Source organism: Oncorhynchus keta, chromosome 24 (assembly GCF_023373465.1).
Source record: "Oncorhynchus keta strain PuntledgeMale-10-30-2019 chromosome 24, Oket_V2, whole genome shotgun sequence".
NCBI classification, from domain to species: domain Eukaryota; kingdom Metazoa; phylum Chordata; class Actinopteri; order Salmoniformes; family Salmonidae; genus Oncorhynchus; species Oncorhynchus keta.
Genome location: NC_068444.1, coordinates 25,017,533 through 25,034,472, shown reverse-complemented (window position 1 = coordinate 25,034,472; position 16,940 = coordinate 25,017,533). Strand labels below are relative to the sequence as shown.

The 16,940-nt window shown below is 40.9% G+C and overlaps 2 protein-coding genes across 6 annotated transcripts; one reads left to right on the top strand and one right to left on the bottom strand.

The window, feature by feature from the left end:
• The first annotated feature begins 2,717 nt into the window (after positions 1 to 2,717).
• si:zfos-1056e6.1 (uncharacterized protein LOC107988029 homolog) lies at positions 2,718 to 8,922 on the top strand. 4 transcript variants are annotated; one of them, XR_004829569.2, is made up of 10 exons: positions 2,718 to 3,130; positions 4,753 to 4,777; positions 4,961 to 5,028; positions 5,131 to 5,184; positions 5,316 to 5,380; positions 5,517 to 5,554; positions 7,215 to 7,294; positions 7,377 to 7,439; positions 7,606 to 7,656; positions 7,833 to 8,922. XR_004829569.2 is itself a non-coding variant. In XM_035801207.2 (9 exons), the coding sequence occupies exons 1-9, from the start codon at positions 3,749 to 3,751 to the stop codon at positions 7,884 to 7,886; spliced, it is 600 nt and encodes a 199-aa protein (XP_035657100.1). In that variant the 5' UTR covers positions 3,149 to 3,748; the 3' UTR covers positions 7,887 to 8,922. The 4 variants fall into 4 exon arrangements, 3 of the variants coding, with proteins under 3 accessions (XP_052333969.1, XP_052333968.1, XP_035657100.1); XM_035801207.2 differs by lacking the exons at positions 2,718 to 3,130; positions 4,753 to 4,777 and adding an exon at positions 3,149 to 3,875; XM_052478009.1 differs by lacking the exon at positions 4,753 to 4,777 and having other exon boundaries at positions 7,606 to 8,922.
• Positions 8,370 to 14,497, bottom strand: LOC118402862 (protein phosphatase 1G-like). 2 transcript variants are annotated; one of them, XM_035801206.1, is made up of 11 exons: positions 14,404 to 14,497; positions 13,906 to 14,039; positions 13,325 to 13,394; positions 13,113 to 13,198; positions 12,754 to 12,883; positions 11,704 to 12,149; positions 11,500 to 11,619; positions 11,013 to 11,247; positions 9,778 to 9,907; positions 9,579 to 9,678; positions 8,370 to 9,441 (listed from the first exon to the last, which is right to left on the bottom strand). In XM_035801206.1, the coding sequence occupies exons 2-11, from the start codon at positions 14,014 to 14,016 to the stop codon at positions 9,253 to 9,255; spliced, it is 1,617 nt and encodes a 538-aa protein (XP_035657099.1). In that variant the 5' UTR covers positions 14,017 to 14,039; positions 14,404 to 14,497; the 3' UTR covers positions 8,370 to 9,252. The 2 variants fall into 2 exon arrangements, with proteins under 2 accessions (XP_035657099.1, XP_035657098.1); XM_035801205.2 differs by lacking the exon at positions 14,404 to 14,497 and adding an exon at positions 14,375 to 14,394.
• Positions 14,498 to 16,940: the final 2,443 nt, after the last annotated feature.

Here is a 16,940-nt window from a genome sequence, read left to right as displayed (position 1 = left end):
ACAACAGTGGTAGGCCTGATCACCAACAACGAGATAGCATATAGGTAGGAGGTCAGAGACCTGGCCATGTGGTGCCAGGACAACAACAACTCCCTCAAAGTGATCAAGACTAAGGAGATGATTGTGGACTACAGGAAAAGGAGGAACGAGCACACCCCCATTCTCATCGACAGGGCTGTAGTGGAGCAGGGTGAGAGCTTCAAGTTCCTTGGTGTCCACATCACCAACAAACTAACATGGTCCAAGCACACCAAGACAGTCGTGAAGAGAGCACGACAAAACCTATTCCCCCTCAGGAGACTCAAAAGATTTGTCATGGGTCCTCAGATCCTCAAAAGGTTCTTCAGCTGCACCATCGAGAGCATCCTGACTGGTTGCATCACTACCTGGTATGGCAACTGCTAAGCCTCCGACAGCAAGGCACTACAGAGGGTAGTGCGTACGGACCAGTACATCACTGGGGCCAACATTTCTGCCATCCAGGTCCTCTATACCAGGCGGTGTCAGAGGAAGGCCCTAAAAATCTTCAGACACCCTAGTCATAGACTGTTCTCTATGCTACCACACGGCAAGCGGTACCGGAGCACCAAGTCTAGGTTGAAGAGGCTTCTAAACAGCTTCTACCCCCAAGCTGTACATCTAATCAAATGGCTACTCAGACTACTTGCATTGCCCCCCATTTTACGCTGCTGAAACTATCAAATCAAATCAAATTTATTTATATAGCCCTTCGTACATCAGCTGATATCTCAAAGTGCTGTACAGAAACCCAGCCTAAAACCCCAAACAGCAAACAATGCAGGTGTAAAAGCACGGTGGCTAGGAAAAACTCCCTAGAAAGGCCAAAACCTAGGAAGAAACCTAGAGAGGAACCGGGCTATGTGGGGTGGCCAGTCCTCTTCTGGCTGTGCCGGGTAGAGATTATAACAGAACATGACCAAGATGTTCAAATGTTCATAAATGACCAGCATGGTCGAATAATAATAAGGCAGAACAGTTGAAACTGGAGCAGCAGCACAGTCAGGTGGACTGGGGACAGCAAGGAGCCTTCATGTCAGGTAGTCCTGGGGCACGGTCCTAGGGCTCAGGTCAGTTGAAACTGGAGCAGGAGCATGGCCAGGTGGACTGGGGACAGCAAGGAGTCCTCATGTCAGGTAGTCCTGGGACATGGTCCTAGGGCTCAGGTCCTCCGAGAGAGAGAAAGAAAGAGAGAAGGAGAGAATTAGAGAACGCACACTTAGATTCACACAGGACACCGAATAGGACAGGAGAAGTACTCCAGATATAACAAACTGACCCTAGCCCCCCGACACATAAACTACTGCAGCATAAATACTGGAGGCTGAGACAGGAGGGGTCAGGAGACACTGTGGCCCCATCCGAGGATCTGTCTGTTATTATCTATGCATAGGTCACTTTAATAACTACGCATATGTACACTACCGTTCAAAAGTTTGGGGTCACTTAAAAATGTCCTTGTTTTGAAGGAAAATTACTTTTTTTGTCCATTAAAATAACATAAAATTCATCAGGAATACAGTGTAGACATAGTTAATGTTGTAAATGACTATTGTAGCTCAAAACGGCAGATTTAAAAAATATATTAAAAAAAATAAAAATGGAATATCTACATATGCGTACAGAGGCCCATTTATCAGCAACCATCACTCCTGTGTTCCAATGGCACATTGTGTTAGCTAATCCAAGTTGATAATTTTAAAAGGCTAATTGATCATTAGAAACCCCTTTTGCAATTATGTTAGTACAGCTGAAAACTGTTGTTCTGATTTAAGAAGCAATAAAGCTGGCCTTCTTTAGACTAGTTGAGTATCTGGAGCATAAGCATTTGTGAGTTTCATTACAGGCATTTCTTCTGAAATTAGTCAGTATTTTCTTGTTCTGCGAAATGAAGGCTATTCCATGCAAGAAATTGCCAAGACACTTTAGATCTTGTACAACTCTGTGTTCTACTCCCTTCACAGAACAGCAAAAACTGTCTCTAACCAGAAAAGAAAGAGGAGTGGGAGGCCCCGGTGCACATCTGAGCAAGAGGATAAGTACATTAGAGTGTCTAGTTTGAGAAACAGACACCTCACAAGTCCTTAGCTGGCATCTTCATTAAATAGTACCCGCTTCTAGGCAGAGCTCCTCTGTCCAGTGTCTGTGTTCTTTTTGCCCATCTTAATCTTTTTTTTTTATTGGCCAGTCTAAGATATGGCTTTTTCTTTGCAACTCTGCCTAGAAGAGTGTGCTTCTGATCAATTTTATGTTATTTTAATGGACAACAAGTGTGCTTTTATTCCAAAAACAAGGACATTTCTCAGTGACCCCAAACTTTTTACTGCTGCTCTTTAATTATTTGTTACTTTATTTCTTATTTTTCTTAAAACTGCATTGTTGGTTAAGGGCTTGTAAGTAAGCATTTCGGCGCATGTGACAAATACAATTTGATTCCTTAATATCTAGTAGTCATTAATCTTGATGCTGTTAATAATTGTCAATTACGTCATATTATTTGTGGTATTAAGGCTAATTATTTTCCTTATTTGAATGTTGTTAAACAATATTCTATGTATGTTAACATTTTCTAGTAAATTGTTACGAATTTCGACCATTGTGTTATTTTTGTATTATTACATCTTCATCGCGAGACTTTTTTGTTCTTGTGCAAGCTTGCTGGCATCTCAGAGGTTGGTAGTTCAAAGGTTCAGAGCCCACCCACTGCGGAAACGACAGACGATTTGTCGCGAGAGAGGGTTTGTTTACATAACAGGTTAAGTGAATTTACGTAGTAGGTTAGAAGAATTACGTTAATGTTAGGAAAAGAGTTAGGGTGAGATTTCGCCTCAAAATTACAGTCAAGTGTTGTCCCCGACGCGACCACCAGATGAAGCTGTAGGCCAAATCCTTCTAGCCATAACGCTAGAAACAAAAACATACTATCTGTGGCGACAAATCATCATCAAAACACGGGCTTGCAAGACATTGATGTATAAATACATTTAAAAACGGGGCTTCCTTCAAGCTTGATTTGGCCGGCGCTGCGTTGATAAAATGACAAATATTCGTCGTGATAATTCTCAAAGTTTATCAAAAGCTTGGATTGCATTGAGGAGACTTGATAAAAACGGTTGGTCTATTTTTTGATTCATCCTTTTGGTTGGAGTTGCGTAAACGTTAGGTTTCTTTTGATTTATTTTGCTTCTACACCTGCATTGCTTGCTGTTTGGGGGTTTTAGGCTGGGTTTCTGTACAGCACTTTGAGATATCAGCTGATGTAAGAAGGGCTTTATAAATCAATTTGATTTATTGTTGCTTCCTGACGCTGTGTTTACACTGGTTTCCATATAAACAGTCTCTGGGTTACATTTTAGCTCGTGCTAGTCGTGGGTTGCATCTGAAATAACATACAAATCCAGCTACCCCCTTATCAAGATCAAAACGGCAGCCCTAAATATTTACACGTAACAAAAATATAAACGCAGCATGCAACAATTTTAAAGATTTGACTGAGTTACAGTTTATAAGGAAGGACATAAGTCAATTTAAATAAATAAACTAGGCCCAAATCTATGGATTTCATTAATGGGAATACAGGTATATACAAATCTGTTGGTCACAGATACCTTTAAAAAAGGTAGGAGCGTGGATCAGAAAACCAGTCCGTATCTGGTGTGTCCACCATTTGCCTCATGCAGCGTGACACATCTCCTTAACATAAGAGTTGATCCCGGCTGTTGATTGTGGCATGTGTATGTTGTTCGATACATCTTCAAAGGTTGTGCAAAGTTTCTGGATGTTGGCGGGAACTGGAACATGCTGTAGTACATGTCGTTCCAGAGCATTCCAAACAAGCGCAATGGGTGACATGTCTGGTGAGTATGGAAGAACTGTCCAGGCCATGGAAGAACTTGGACATTTTCAGCTTTCAAGAATTTTGTAACAGATCCTTGCGGCATGATCCTTCAGCATTATCATGCTGAAACAGAGGTGAATGGCACGACAATGGGCCTATAAGGATCTGTGCATTCAAATTGACATCGATAAAATGCAATTGTGTTATTTGTCTGTAGCTTATGCCTGCCCATACTGTAACCCCACCGACACCACTCTGTTTACAATTTTAAGCAAACTGCTCGCCCACACAACGCCATACACACTGTCTGCCATCTGCTTCCCTGTGACGGTTTCTGACAGTTTGTGCAGAAATTCGGTTGTGCAAACCCACAGTTTTATCAGTTGTCCAGGTGGCTGGTCTCAGACAATGGTTACACATGGTCTGTGCTTGTAAGGCCGCTTGGACTCCTGCCAAATTCTCAAAAAGATGTTGGAGGTGGCTTATGGTAGAGAAAGTAACGTTAACTTATATGGCAACAGCTCTGCTAGACATTCCTGCAGTCAGCATGCCAGATGCACTCTCCCTCAACTTGATACATCTGTGGCCTTGTGTTATTTAACAAAACTGCACATTTTAGAGTGGCCTTTTATTGCCCCCAGCACAAGGTGCACCTGTGTACTGATCAAGCTGTTTAATCCGTTTCTTGATATGCCACACCTGTCAGGTGGTAAATGAGAAATGCTCACTAATAGGGATGTAAACAAATTTGTGCTACATTTTTTTAGAGAAATATGTTTTTTGTGCATATAATTTCTGGGATCTTTTATTTTAGCTCATTAAACATGGAACCAAAACTTTACATGTTGCTTTTATATTTTTTGTCAGTATAATAAAAATGTAGTACATTCTTCCAGCCCAACTTCAACCAGCGGGAAGCAGGTAGATTTGACATCTTTGTTGATGCATTGTTCACTGAGAAATGATAGCCAACATGGCTACTTGAAATTAAATGGAAGCCCCCTATCAAGGCTTCACATTATATACCATCTGTGATTATTTCTTGCAGTTGCACACATAAAAAGCTGAATTCATTACAAATTAGATGTGTTCCTCCTATTCCAGATGACAGAGTCATTGCATTGCAAGAGGTCACCATTCCAAAGGGTATGGAGGCCACTACAGTTAAACAGGTAGGCAGAGTGGTTCAGCAGTAGGCCAAATTGTCAGGTTTCTCCCCCATACTAATAGCTCTCTCGCTCTCTCTTTTTCACCCTCTCGCTCTCTTCTTCAAGATCATAACACATTTGTTTGGATTGAATTCTGCTAATGTGACACAGACATTTAAGGTATGCCATATATCTTTTTTTTTAATAAAGTTCTGTTTCCTAAAATTCAGTCTCAAATTATTGTACCATGTACTGTATACTGACTGACACTATTATAATGTATCCCTTACCAAATTATGGCATATTTCTAGATAAGAAACCACAAGGGCTGTCTGATTCCATTCAACAGCTTTATACCGGTGAACAGCAAGCACATGTAAGTACTGCAACATTCCGTATGTTACTGTGTGCCAATCATTTACTAAAATGTATATTTCATGTAAAAATAAAAAATCAAGTGTAATTCATTCTATCAGTGCATAACATTAATGTCAATATATTTTGATTCATAGGCCATATGTGCTGGAAGTGGCAACAGTCTTTCAGCATGGTACACATTTAACTTATATCCTCACATTTCACATTAAAATATAATTTAAATAACAGATATATGGTGAGCTACAAAAGTATTAGGACAGTGAAATGTTTTGTAGCTCTGTAGTCCAGCACTTGACACTCTGAAACTACAGCAATTTTTGTACATAGTCCCCCCATTTTAGGGGACCAAAGGTATTTGGACAAATTCACGTCTACACTGAGTGTACAAAACATTAAGAACACCTTCCTAATATTGAGTTGCACCCCATCTTTTGCCCTCAGAACAGCCTCAAATCGTCAGGGCAAGGACGCTACAAAGTGTCACTTTCCACATGCAAGCTGGCCATTGTTGATTTCAATGCTTCCCATAGTTGTCAAGTTGGCTGAATATCCTTTTGGTGGTGGACCATTCTTGCTACACATGGGAAACTTTTGAGTGTGAAAAACCCAGCAACATTGCCATTCTTGACACAGACCGGTGCACCTGGCACCTACTACCATACCCCGTTCAAAGGCACTTAAATCTTTCCCTTACTCGTTCACCCTCTGGCACATATATACAATCCATGTCTCAGTCGTCTCAAAGCTTTAAAATCCTTATTTAATCTGTCTGCTCCCATTCAATTACACTGATTGAAGTGGATTTAACACGTGATATCAATAAGGGGATTGTAGCTTTCACCTGGATTCACCTGTGTGTCAGTCTATGTCATGGAAAGAACACACTCAGTGTATATGCATTAAAGTAGTCAAAAGTTTAGTATTTGGTCCCCAAATGCCTAGCATGCAATGATTATGTCAAGCTTGTGACTCTACAAACTCGTTAAATGCATTTGCTGTTTGTTTTAGTTGTGTTTCAGATGATTTTGTACCCAATAGAAATTAATGGTAAATAATGTATTGTGTCATTTTGGAGTCACTTTTATTGTAAATAAGAATGTTTGTAAACACTTCTACATACATTAATGTGGATGCTACCATTATTATTATTACGGTTAATCCTCAATGAATCGTGAATAATATGTGAGAAAGTTAAACGCACAACCTAACCTCCTCTTTATTACCTCCTCTTTTATTGTAATGGTGAGAGGTCTTCGTGGTATGATATTTGTGCATCTGTAACTTTGTCACTCATCATTATTCACAATTCATGTAGAAGTGTTTAGAAACATTCTATTCTTACTTACAATAAAAGTGACTGCAAAATGACACAATACATTAATTACTATCCGCACAAAAATAATCTGAAAGACAACCAAAACAAACAGTAAATGCATCCAACAAGTGTGTAGAGTCACAAGCTTGATGTAATCATTGTATGCTAGGAATATGGGACCAAACTAAACTTTTGACTACTTTAATACACATGTAAGTGAATTTGTCCCAATAATTTTGGTCCCCTAAAATGTGGGGACTATATACAACAAGTGCTGTAATTTCTAAACGGTTCACCCGATATGGATGAAAATTAAATGAATGATTTTATGCACTTTAACATGTATAATTTCAAATCCAAAGTGCTGAAGTACAGAGCCAAAACAACAACAAAAATGTGTCACTGTCCCAATACTTTTGTAGCTCACTGTATATTATCTAGTATATAAAATCTATGTTGTTTCCCTTCTTGTTAGAATGCGTGATTGATGTTGTGTGGTGTATTTGTTGATTCTAAGTCATTCCAAAACCACGGACCATTGCCATGACAGTAATCAATAAAAGTATGCGAACAAGACTACAAGGTGTTGTCAGAAGGGTAAGACAATATTTCTAAGGGCTTTCTATATTCATAATCCAGAGAGGAAAAGGCATTGATTTGTCATTATTTATTTTTTCAGATAGTGAGACTTGAAGAACTGTTTCCTCAGATTAAATTAAGACGTCATGAGAAAATTTATCAGGTACATCATAAGAATCCATCATGTTGTACGAAAAAAGTATCAAAATGTTTGCACTCACTAATGTAAGTTGCTCTGGATAAGAGCGTCTGCTAAATGACTCATGTAAAATATTGGAACTACAGTATCATCATACATATGTCGGCTGAATTCTGTTTTATTTTAATAGGAAATAGAGTTGCTGAACCAACAGTTGAGATTTCTTCATAAAAGAATGCAGGTAAGCATAAGTATTGCTTATGACAAATCTAGGCAGAAGAAAATAAAAAATGTAGATTTTCTGTTACTGCACATAAGATGAGGGTTTACTTTAATCGAGCACAAAGAGGTGTGTACCACAGTCTACTGGCTATGTTACATTCAGATTGTTTATTATAGATGCAATTATTGTTTCAGATGGCTGATTCTCACAGCTGGATGGGGATGTTCATCAGAACCCCTATGTGGTAGAACAAAACACCTAGGCCCAACATGTTTTATGTACTTTCCATTTGTTTATACTGTCAATTTTACCATAGCCATATGAGCAGATTTAAGAGTAATGGTAAATCTGGTTAATATATATACCTATTATGATTTTGTATTATCTGATGTTATCTGTAGTGTAGCATATCTTGAAAATGTATGAGTTTGAGTGGTGTAGAAAATCAATTTGCTGTTGGAGATACTTGGTATAAAATGTTCCCCCCCCCACCAAAAAAAACGAGCTTATTAGTATTTTGGGCATGGTAGTTCCAACTAGCCTTTGTACAAGTCTGTTTGTGCGATCATTCCACCACCTAACATGACAAGGAGTAGAATGATATCACAAACAGACTTGTACCCACCCAGGCTACCTCCAAACCACTTGCGGTATGAAACGATTGGCATGATGCTTTAGTGCTTTGCACTGATTGTGCAACCTTTACATCCCCATTACTGATGAAATAAAAATGTTTTTTGTCAACTTTATTGATTTAGGAGGGGAAAAAAATACTTCATGTGATTTTAAGTGAAACTCAATGTTCTCAAAGTACCAAAATAAAATGTACTAAAAAAGTTGGGTTAACCTTTTAACTGGACATTTCAGTCAAGCATACAAAGATACATGAGAAGCTTTTGTCCCATGAATAGTTATACTAAATCCATCGAAAGCATTTGCTATATTTGGAACATAATTAACTACATGTAAGGCAGTGTTCCCACCATCTTTCTGCGCAAACCAAGTCATGAGACAAAGGCAGATATTTAAATAGCATAGTGGCCTCAACTCAGGTGGTTAGCAAATTGTTCTGGGAATATGCGAGTGCAAGGAATGTAAAATGTATTAAATACAGATAGTACAAAATGTCATGTGAATAGAGTAGTTTCAAATCTATTGAACTGTTGAGGAGTTTGTGTTCCTTGCCTAGGGGGACATTTGACTCATGCAAACAGTGATTGTCCTTTTAAAGTAAGTAAACAGGATGTCACTTGTCACACAAAATAAAAATGTATTTGTATGTAATTACAGAATGGTGTCAAACGACTATGCACCAAATGTCACATTGATCCACAATTACAAAGATGCATTTCATCCATCAACAAATATTGAAAATTATATACATAAAGGGCATGGGTGACAAAAACAGTACACTAGGATTCACAGGACACGTTTCCAGTAGGACAGTTAAGCAAAATCAATAATTACAAAGAGGCCATTTTACTTTTATACTTGCTCTTCAGTCTCAGGACATTAAACTAAAACTCATCCTATCCCAGAGACCATGGTCTTTAAACTTTTCAGAGATGGGAAAGTTCTGGCTTGTGAAAAGGACTGGAGTACTTGTTGGCAGTTCTATTCGCTTTTTGACTTTTTGCTGTCATTCCCGTTCTTCTCTGGGCTTCTCTCTTCAGGCTTTCTCTTCTTGGTGCCGTCAGCCATGCTGCTGCCAGGGTGAGCACGGAATGTGATGATGATGCAGGTCATGTTGTCACAGCCTGTGCCATCTCCAGATGTATCAGGTGCCAAGCAATGGTCAAGTAGCTACGGAGACAAAATAAAGTTTGAGAGCGCTAGTTCATTGTTAAATAAAGAATGAGTAATGTCATGATTACAGGGAAGTGGTGGATCTCAGGAACATCAGAGGTTTCCCAACACAATAAAAATATATATAATCTTACTTCTTCAACTATGGAGGACAAAGGCCTGGCAGCATCATCGGCATTAGGCTTTATTCTCTGACTGACAAAGTCTACAACCTCTTGACTGCTCATGACGTTCCTGTGGATGACACTCATTAATTAAGGGAAATATAGCTGTGGATTCATTTCACACATTGATTATTGAAGTATGGCCTTAATTTAAGAAAAAAAAAACTACCAGATTCCGTCGCATGCAATGATCATGAAGTCATGCTCTGGGTTGAGGGTGAGCTCTTTGACATCAGGCATTGAGGAGATCATCTGCTCCTCTGGGCCAAGGGCCTTGTTTCGTTTGTAAAAGTGATCGCCTGAAAACAAAGGCCCTTTCAATCTAATGTCTTTTCTTCAACAGCAAAAGTACCGTAATTTCCGGACTATAAGCCACTACTTTATTCCCACGCATTGAACCTTGCGGTTTATACAATAACACTGCTAATTTATGGATTTTTCCCACTTTCACAAGATTCATGCCGCCAAAAAAAAAATGAGCACCATCACATAATGTGACGTAAATGGAGCGCGCTCAAACTTCCCATCATTATGATTACGGTAGTCATTTTGTCACCCTCATCATGGCAAAGACACAGAGAAATGCATATGGTGCAGCTTTCAAGTTGAAGGTGATCGATCTGGCTGTTGGAAAAGAGCTGCTGCACGGGAGCTTGGCCTTAATGAGTCGATGATAAGACGTTGGAAACAGCAGCGTGAGGAACTGACTCAGTGCAAAAAGATAAAAGCTTTCAGAGGGAAGAAAAACGGGTCGCATGCGAAGAGCAACTTATGGTCAAGTCTGCCAGTGGGTCCTGACAGTGTGGAGCATTGTCAAAAAATCCACTATCATCAACAGGTTTCGAAAGGCTGGACTGCTGCGTGTTGAAGAGGGCAGCATGAGCTCAGCGGGGAATTTGCCTCCGGATGAAAGTGACGAGAGCGACACTGAAAACGATCCAACATCGGATGAAGCAATTCTGAGGCTATTCATCTCCGACACCGAAGGAGATGACTTCAGTGGTTTCAGTGCACAGGAGGAGGAAGGTAGTGACCAATGACTTTCTTGGTAGGCTACTGTTTACTGCGATTAAAAATAATAATAATAATTGTTACAAGCCGTGTTTCGTTAAAGCCTATTTATTTTTGTTTACAAGCCGTGTTTCGTTAAAGCCTATTTATTTTTGTTTACAAGCCGTGTTTCGTTTAAAGGCTGTGTAAAGTTAATTTGTTTCAATGTACCGGTAGGCACCTGCGGCTTGTAGACATTATGCACAAAATACATATTTTTGAATAATGCCGTGGGCGAGGCTTATATTCAGGTGCGCTTAATAGTCCAGAAATTACGGTATATATTTCTTGAAACAATGCCTGATAATTCAAATCAAAATGCCAGGGCAAGGAAATGCAGGAGGATCGATTTACCGATGGCCCTGGAGAGGTTGAGTCCTCCGTTGACGCGACCGTCCATGGTGACCTTTCCACCAGCATTCTTTATTCTGGCCAGCTCCAGCTCATCCTCTGGCTTGTGGTCGTAGGACATGTCTATGGCCTTGCCCTTCTCAGACACCACACAGCGGGAGTCGCCGGCGTTTGCCACAATCAGCTGTTTCCCTCTGATCAGAGCCACCACTGCTGTAGTGCCACTGTCTGCGCCAGGCTGGGGGAAAAGGGCACACAGTTCATCTGAAAATTGCCATCTTCAGTTTAAAGGGTCTGTGATTAACCCACTACACAGCTAAGGAGATTAATCCCAGAATAATATTTTGCATTTAGGGAGGCATAGAAAGTAATCACTACTTCAGACACAAAACACCCCATTACCTTTCAACAACCAGGGCTACTCAGAAATCCTTTTAAGAAAGCGCTCTCCATTCAAGGTTTAAGTTGAAAATTAAGATGTGTATTCTACCTCTTCTTTTCCGTCCATTCCAGGGTAGCACATCTCCTCATTCTCTTCATCAGAGTCCTCCCCCTCTTCAGTGTCTTCTTCCTCGTCACTGTTTTCACCTTCATCTTCCTCACTGGCATCCTGTAGAAGCGTAATTACACAATTAACACAAAGCATTCTTTCCAAAAATATTTTAAACAGTTTGTGTTGAAAAATCCCCCTCACCTCCTCTTCGCTACCCTCCTCGTCTTCCTCTTCCCCCGACTCGTCACTGTCCTCAAAGAACTTTGAGCTGGTGTCTCCTGGAGCCGGAGCTGCTGAGGAGGAGCAGGAGGGCCCGGTTTCCTTTTCTCCTTCAGAGGACCCTGCTGCTCCTGTCACTGAAGAGCTGTCCCCTCCTGCTCTCCTGGCCCGCAGCTTGGAGAATCCCGCACCACCAGCTGCACTTCCAGCACCATCAGCCTTCCGATTGCTGTCTACTTCACTCTCTACTTCTCCGTTGATGCCCTTCTCCCCATGGGAATGTGGTTCACCTTCCCCAGACTCTTTTTTGCCCTCCGGACAGAGCTTCTTGTGTTTAATCGCATTGAGGTTCTGTCCATAGCGGACGAGTAACTCTTCAATGGTCAAGGTGGCCTCTTCGTGCAAAAGTTCTGCCTCCTCATTGTCCACTAACAGACAAAGGAACACATGGGTTTGAATCAAACTATTTGTTTTGAATAAAGCACAACCCAGACATATGGCAGCAGATCCACAAGGTCTGCCATGAGAGGTGACTGTATAGTTCCCCTAAGGAAAAGCACCTTTAGTAAATCTGCATTCTCTGTGAGAGCTTCCCATGTCTGGAATACACTGCCATCAGACACACATAACTGCACCACATATCACACTTTCACAAAATGCTTGAAGACATGGCTAAAGGTCAATCAGATTTGTGAACATGGTCCCTAGCTGTGTGTTGCCGCTTTCCATGTTGTCTGTAGCTTGTGAGGTGTGGAAACACTTTGTTGCTTTTATGAATTTTGTCTTATGTTGCTCTGTCTGTATGCTATGTCTTGCTTGTCCTATGTTGCTATGTCTATGGTGCTATTGTCTATATTGTAATTGTTTTTAATAACCTGCCCAGGGACTGCGGTTGAAAATTAGCCGGCTGGCTAAAACCGGCACTGTTACTGAAACGTTGATTAATGTGCACTGTCCCTGTAAAAATAAAATAAACTAAACAAGGAATGACAACTACATATATAACGTGGTCAGCTGTTACAGCGTACTTACAATCATCTTCTTCAGCCACTTTTTCATTTGGTGCTTCCTCTTGTGGGCGGCCAGCTATCTGAACAAGCTCTTTGATCACTTCCTCTGTGGTCACCCTGCTATCAATGGCCAGAAATGCATCCTCCAAAGCCTGAAACAAATCCACCCGCCTAAGACAAATGTATGCTGCTATGGAGTAGATTTTGACAACAAATACAAGAGCTACTGAACCAAAGTTGGTTGTACTCACTTAACAATGTGAGATTACACCCAATAAATATTGTGCACTTTCTATATACACTCTTACATATATGCACCATGTGCAATTGTCCATGTCAAGAGGATTCCTTATCATACCCCAAAAGCATTCTTGCACTCACCTTTTGCAGTTTGCCATCTTTGTAAGTCTTCTGTTCCTTAATGATTTCAGGAAGGTACTTGGAACAGTATAATGCTACTTCCTCACCTGAGAAAGCAAGTACCGATTACTTAGAATAACTTGTTTAATAATGTCTGACATGTAACATTAACAAAAATAACATACAATCAAGGTATGCACAAAAGTTAATATTCAGGATAAAAAGAACAGTACCTCCATGTCCATCATATACAGCAAACATAGCCGTTTCATCATCCAGTTCTGGAATGCAGTTGTGAGCATCCTGTTGAATGAAAGAAACAAAAACGTTACTCATGAAATGCCATTTCTATGAGCAGTAGCACAGCTACATCATAGAAATCAGACCGGTGTCACTTGAATGTGAAATGAATAATGATGCATTTACATTGTTAATGTTAACGGTCCAGTCTTGCACAGCTTACATAGTTATATCAATACATGCAGGAAAGCTACCTAGCTACATCGTTGGATAACTACAAAACTATATAGTTAGCCACAAACAAAAAGTATTCATGCGCAAATAAAACTTAGCTAGCTGGCCAGTGTTGACGTTGATAGTTATTATGCCACGTGTTTAATGGTTGGATAACTAAGCCAAGCCCCATATGTTTGATAACCTGTAGCACATTATAGACAACTTTTTATTATTTTTTGTAGTCTGAACCTAATAATTTCGTTAGCATTCTAGCTAACTGGTTGCTAGTTAGTTGGACACCATACTGACAACGAATGACTGCGGAATCCAATCCAGCAATTTGTTTAGCTCATCTTACCTCCATTGAGACACGCCAGCCCTGCATGGCCGCAAAGCCATAGCTCATATTTTGGTTTCCCCCATTGGAAGAGGACTTCACTGTATTGGGTTGCGACAAGTAAGCTCCCATGATGGACCAACAATGGGTTTCAACTTCGTTGGTGTTGGAAAATCCGATGTAGCAGGGGGGGGAAAAAACAAGATGACGATAATAAATTAGAGGCTCCAACTTCACCGTACAGTTCATTATATCATACAGTAGAGTACAAACATTTATATCATACTGTAGAATATAAACATTGCAATATTTTTTGATAAAGGGCCAAAGACTAGTTAGCCGGTTTAATGCTAGCTTGGATGGGGTATCTAGCGACTGTTGGCTAAGCTAACAAACGAACATAGACACCATTAACCGGAAGATTATACTTGATATCAAAACATTTCAGGCTTAAAAGTGAGACCAATTTGAACATTTTACAGGAAAATACCAGCACGTGTAACTACATACACAACAGACCTCTCAAAAATAATCGGATACATAAAGGAAGCGGAAACGATGTGATGAATGAGAAGTGCGCATGTCTACTTGTGAGCAGCGGCGTTCAGAAAGGGCGCCAAAACTTTAGTTGCAGAAAACGAGTGCGTCCTCAAGGTGTCGCTAAAGTCTCCGATTCTAGTGTGGCCAACAAACGTTGGAGTGGATCCCTATGTCCTTTCTCCACTTCCTTTCCTTTTAGCATGAAAAAAGGCGAGAGGCAGCAGTTCGGTAAAAACATGTTTAGTTCTTTAATCAGTAGACACGAAAGAGATTTTAAATACCCAAGAATACATAACAGTAGGTGGGGGAAAACAAAGGAGATGTGTATTGCCACTATCTTGTCCTGTGCTGTTATTATTTTTGTAACTATTCTAACCCCCTATGCAAAGTAAAAAAGGATCATTGCCAAAAAATTAAAACGTTTAGCAAAAAATGAAATTGAGTACGTTTTATTCCAATACTGAGCTTTTCCTTAAACTTTTACAACATTTGAGATTCCGTTCCTCTTGAGGTAGATTGTCCTGTCCTGTGAACTGGAACAAACACACATACACACACACAGTTGTGAAGAAGGCAGTGCCTCTTCCCCCTCAGGAGGTTGAAAAAGTTTGACATGGGCCCTCAAATCCTGAAAAGGTTTGACAGCTGTACCAGTGAGATCTGGCTGCATCACTGCTTGGTATGGAAATAACACCACCCTCGATTGCATGGCAATACAGAGGGTTGTGCGGACATCCCAGTACATTACTGGGGCTGAGCTCCCTGCCATTCAGGACCTCTATATCAGGCGGTGTGAAAAGAAGGCCCAGAAAATCATCAAAGGCACCAACCACCCAAGCCATAGACTATTTTTTTCTGCTGCCTCACGACAAGAGGTACCGGTTCATCAAGTCTGAGACCAACAGGCTCCTGGACAGCTTGTATCTTTATTGACCTTTTATTTCACTATTTGCACTGTCTCCATGCACACTCACAGGGACCTACACACTAACACACACTGACACTCCAACACACACAAATACTCACTCCATCATTTGCTCACTCACATAATATGCACATACATTTATACTGACTCTACACACCCGCACACCCACTCACATGCAAGCTGCTGCTACTCTGTTTATCTTATGTCCTGTTGCCTAGTCACCTTACCCCAACACATATCTACAGTTGAAGTCGGAAGTTTACATACTCTTAGGTTGGAGTCATTAAATCTAGATTTTCAACCACTCCACAAATTTCTTGTGAACAAACTATAGTTTTGGCAAGTCGGTTAGGACATCTACTTTGTGCATGACACAAGTAATTTTTCCAACAATTGTTTACAAACCGATTATTTCACTTATAATTCACTGTATCACAATTCCAGTGGGTCAGTAGTTTACATACACTAAGTTGACTGTGCCTATATACAGCTTGGAAAATTCCAGAAAATGATGTCATGGCTTTAGAAGCTTCTGATAGGCTAACTGACATAATTTGAGTAAATTGGAGGTGTACCTGTGGATGTATTTCAAGGCCTACATTCAAACTCAGTGCCTCTTTGCTTGACATCATGGGAAAATCAAAAGGAATCAGCCAAGACCTCAGAAATAAAATGGTAGACCTCCACAAGTCTGGTTAATCCTTGGAAGCAATTTCCAAACGCCTGAAGGTACCACGCTCATCTAAACAAACAATAGTACGCAAGTATAAACACCATGGGACCACCCAGCCGTCATACCGCTCAGGAAGGAGATGCGTTCTGTCTCCTAGAGATGAACGTCCTTTGGTGCCAAATGTGCAAATCAATCCCAGAACAACAGCAAAGGACCTTGTGAAGATGCTGGGGGAAACAGGTGCAAACATATCTATATCCACAGTAAAACAAGTTCTATATCGACATAACCTGAAAGGTCGCTCAGCAAGGAAGAAGCCACTGCTCCAAAACCGCCATAAAAAAGCCAGACTACGGTTTGCAACTGCACATGGGGATAAAGAACGTACTTTTTGGAGAAATGTCCTCTGGTCTGATGAAACAAAAATAGAACTGTTTGGCCATAATGACCATCGTTATGTTTGGAGGAAAAAGGGGGAGGCTTGCAAGCCGAAGAACACCATCCCAACAGTGATGCACAGGGGTGGCAGCATCATGTTGTGGGGGTGCTTTGGTGATGAGGTGGTGAGTGTAGGTAGCAACACATCTGCCACGCTAATCCTCAACACTGGAGCTCCACAGTGGTGCGTGCTCAGTCCCCTCCTGTACTCCCTGTTCACCCACGACCTCATGGCCAGGCACGACTCCAACACCATCATTAAGTTTGCCGACAACACAACAGTGGTAGGCCTGATCACCAACAACAACGAGACGGCCTATAGGGAGGAGGTCAGAGGCCTGGCCGTGTGGTGCCAGAGTAACAACCTCTCCCTCAACGTAACCAAGACTAAGGAGATGATTGTGGACTACAGGAAATGGAGGACCAAGCACGCCCCCACTCTCATCGACGGGGCTGTAGTGGAGCAAGTTGAGAGCTCCC

Excerpts from the sequence above, each read along its gene's own strand:
- si:zfos-1056e6.1 (XM_052478008.1), top strand. The coding sequence starts at position 3,749 with ATGTGTATGTTGTTCGATACATCTTCAAAGGTTGTGCAAAGTTTCTGG. Across the intron at positions 5,185-5,315 it reads ATGTGACACAGACATTTAAG|ATAAGAAACCACAAGGGCTG; the intron begins GTATGCCATATA and ends GCATATTTCTAG. Across the intron at positions 5,381-5,516 it reads CCGGTGAACAGCAAGCACAT|GCCATATGTGCTGGAAGTGG; the intron begins GTAAGTACTGCA and ends TTTGATTCATAG.
- LOC118402862 (XM_035801206.1), bottom strand. The coding sequence starts at position 14,016 with ATGGGAGCTTACTTGTCGCAACCCAATACAGTGAAGTCCTCTTCCAAT. Across the intron at positions 12,884-13,112 it reads AAGATGGCAAACTGCAAAAG|GCTTTGGAGGATGCATTTCT; the intron begins GTGAGTGCAAGA and ends GATTTGTTTCAG. Across the intron at positions 9,679-9,777 it reads ATTGCATGCGACGGAATCTG|GAACGTCATGAGCAGTCAAG; the intron begins GTAGTTTTTTTT and ends TGTCATCCACAG.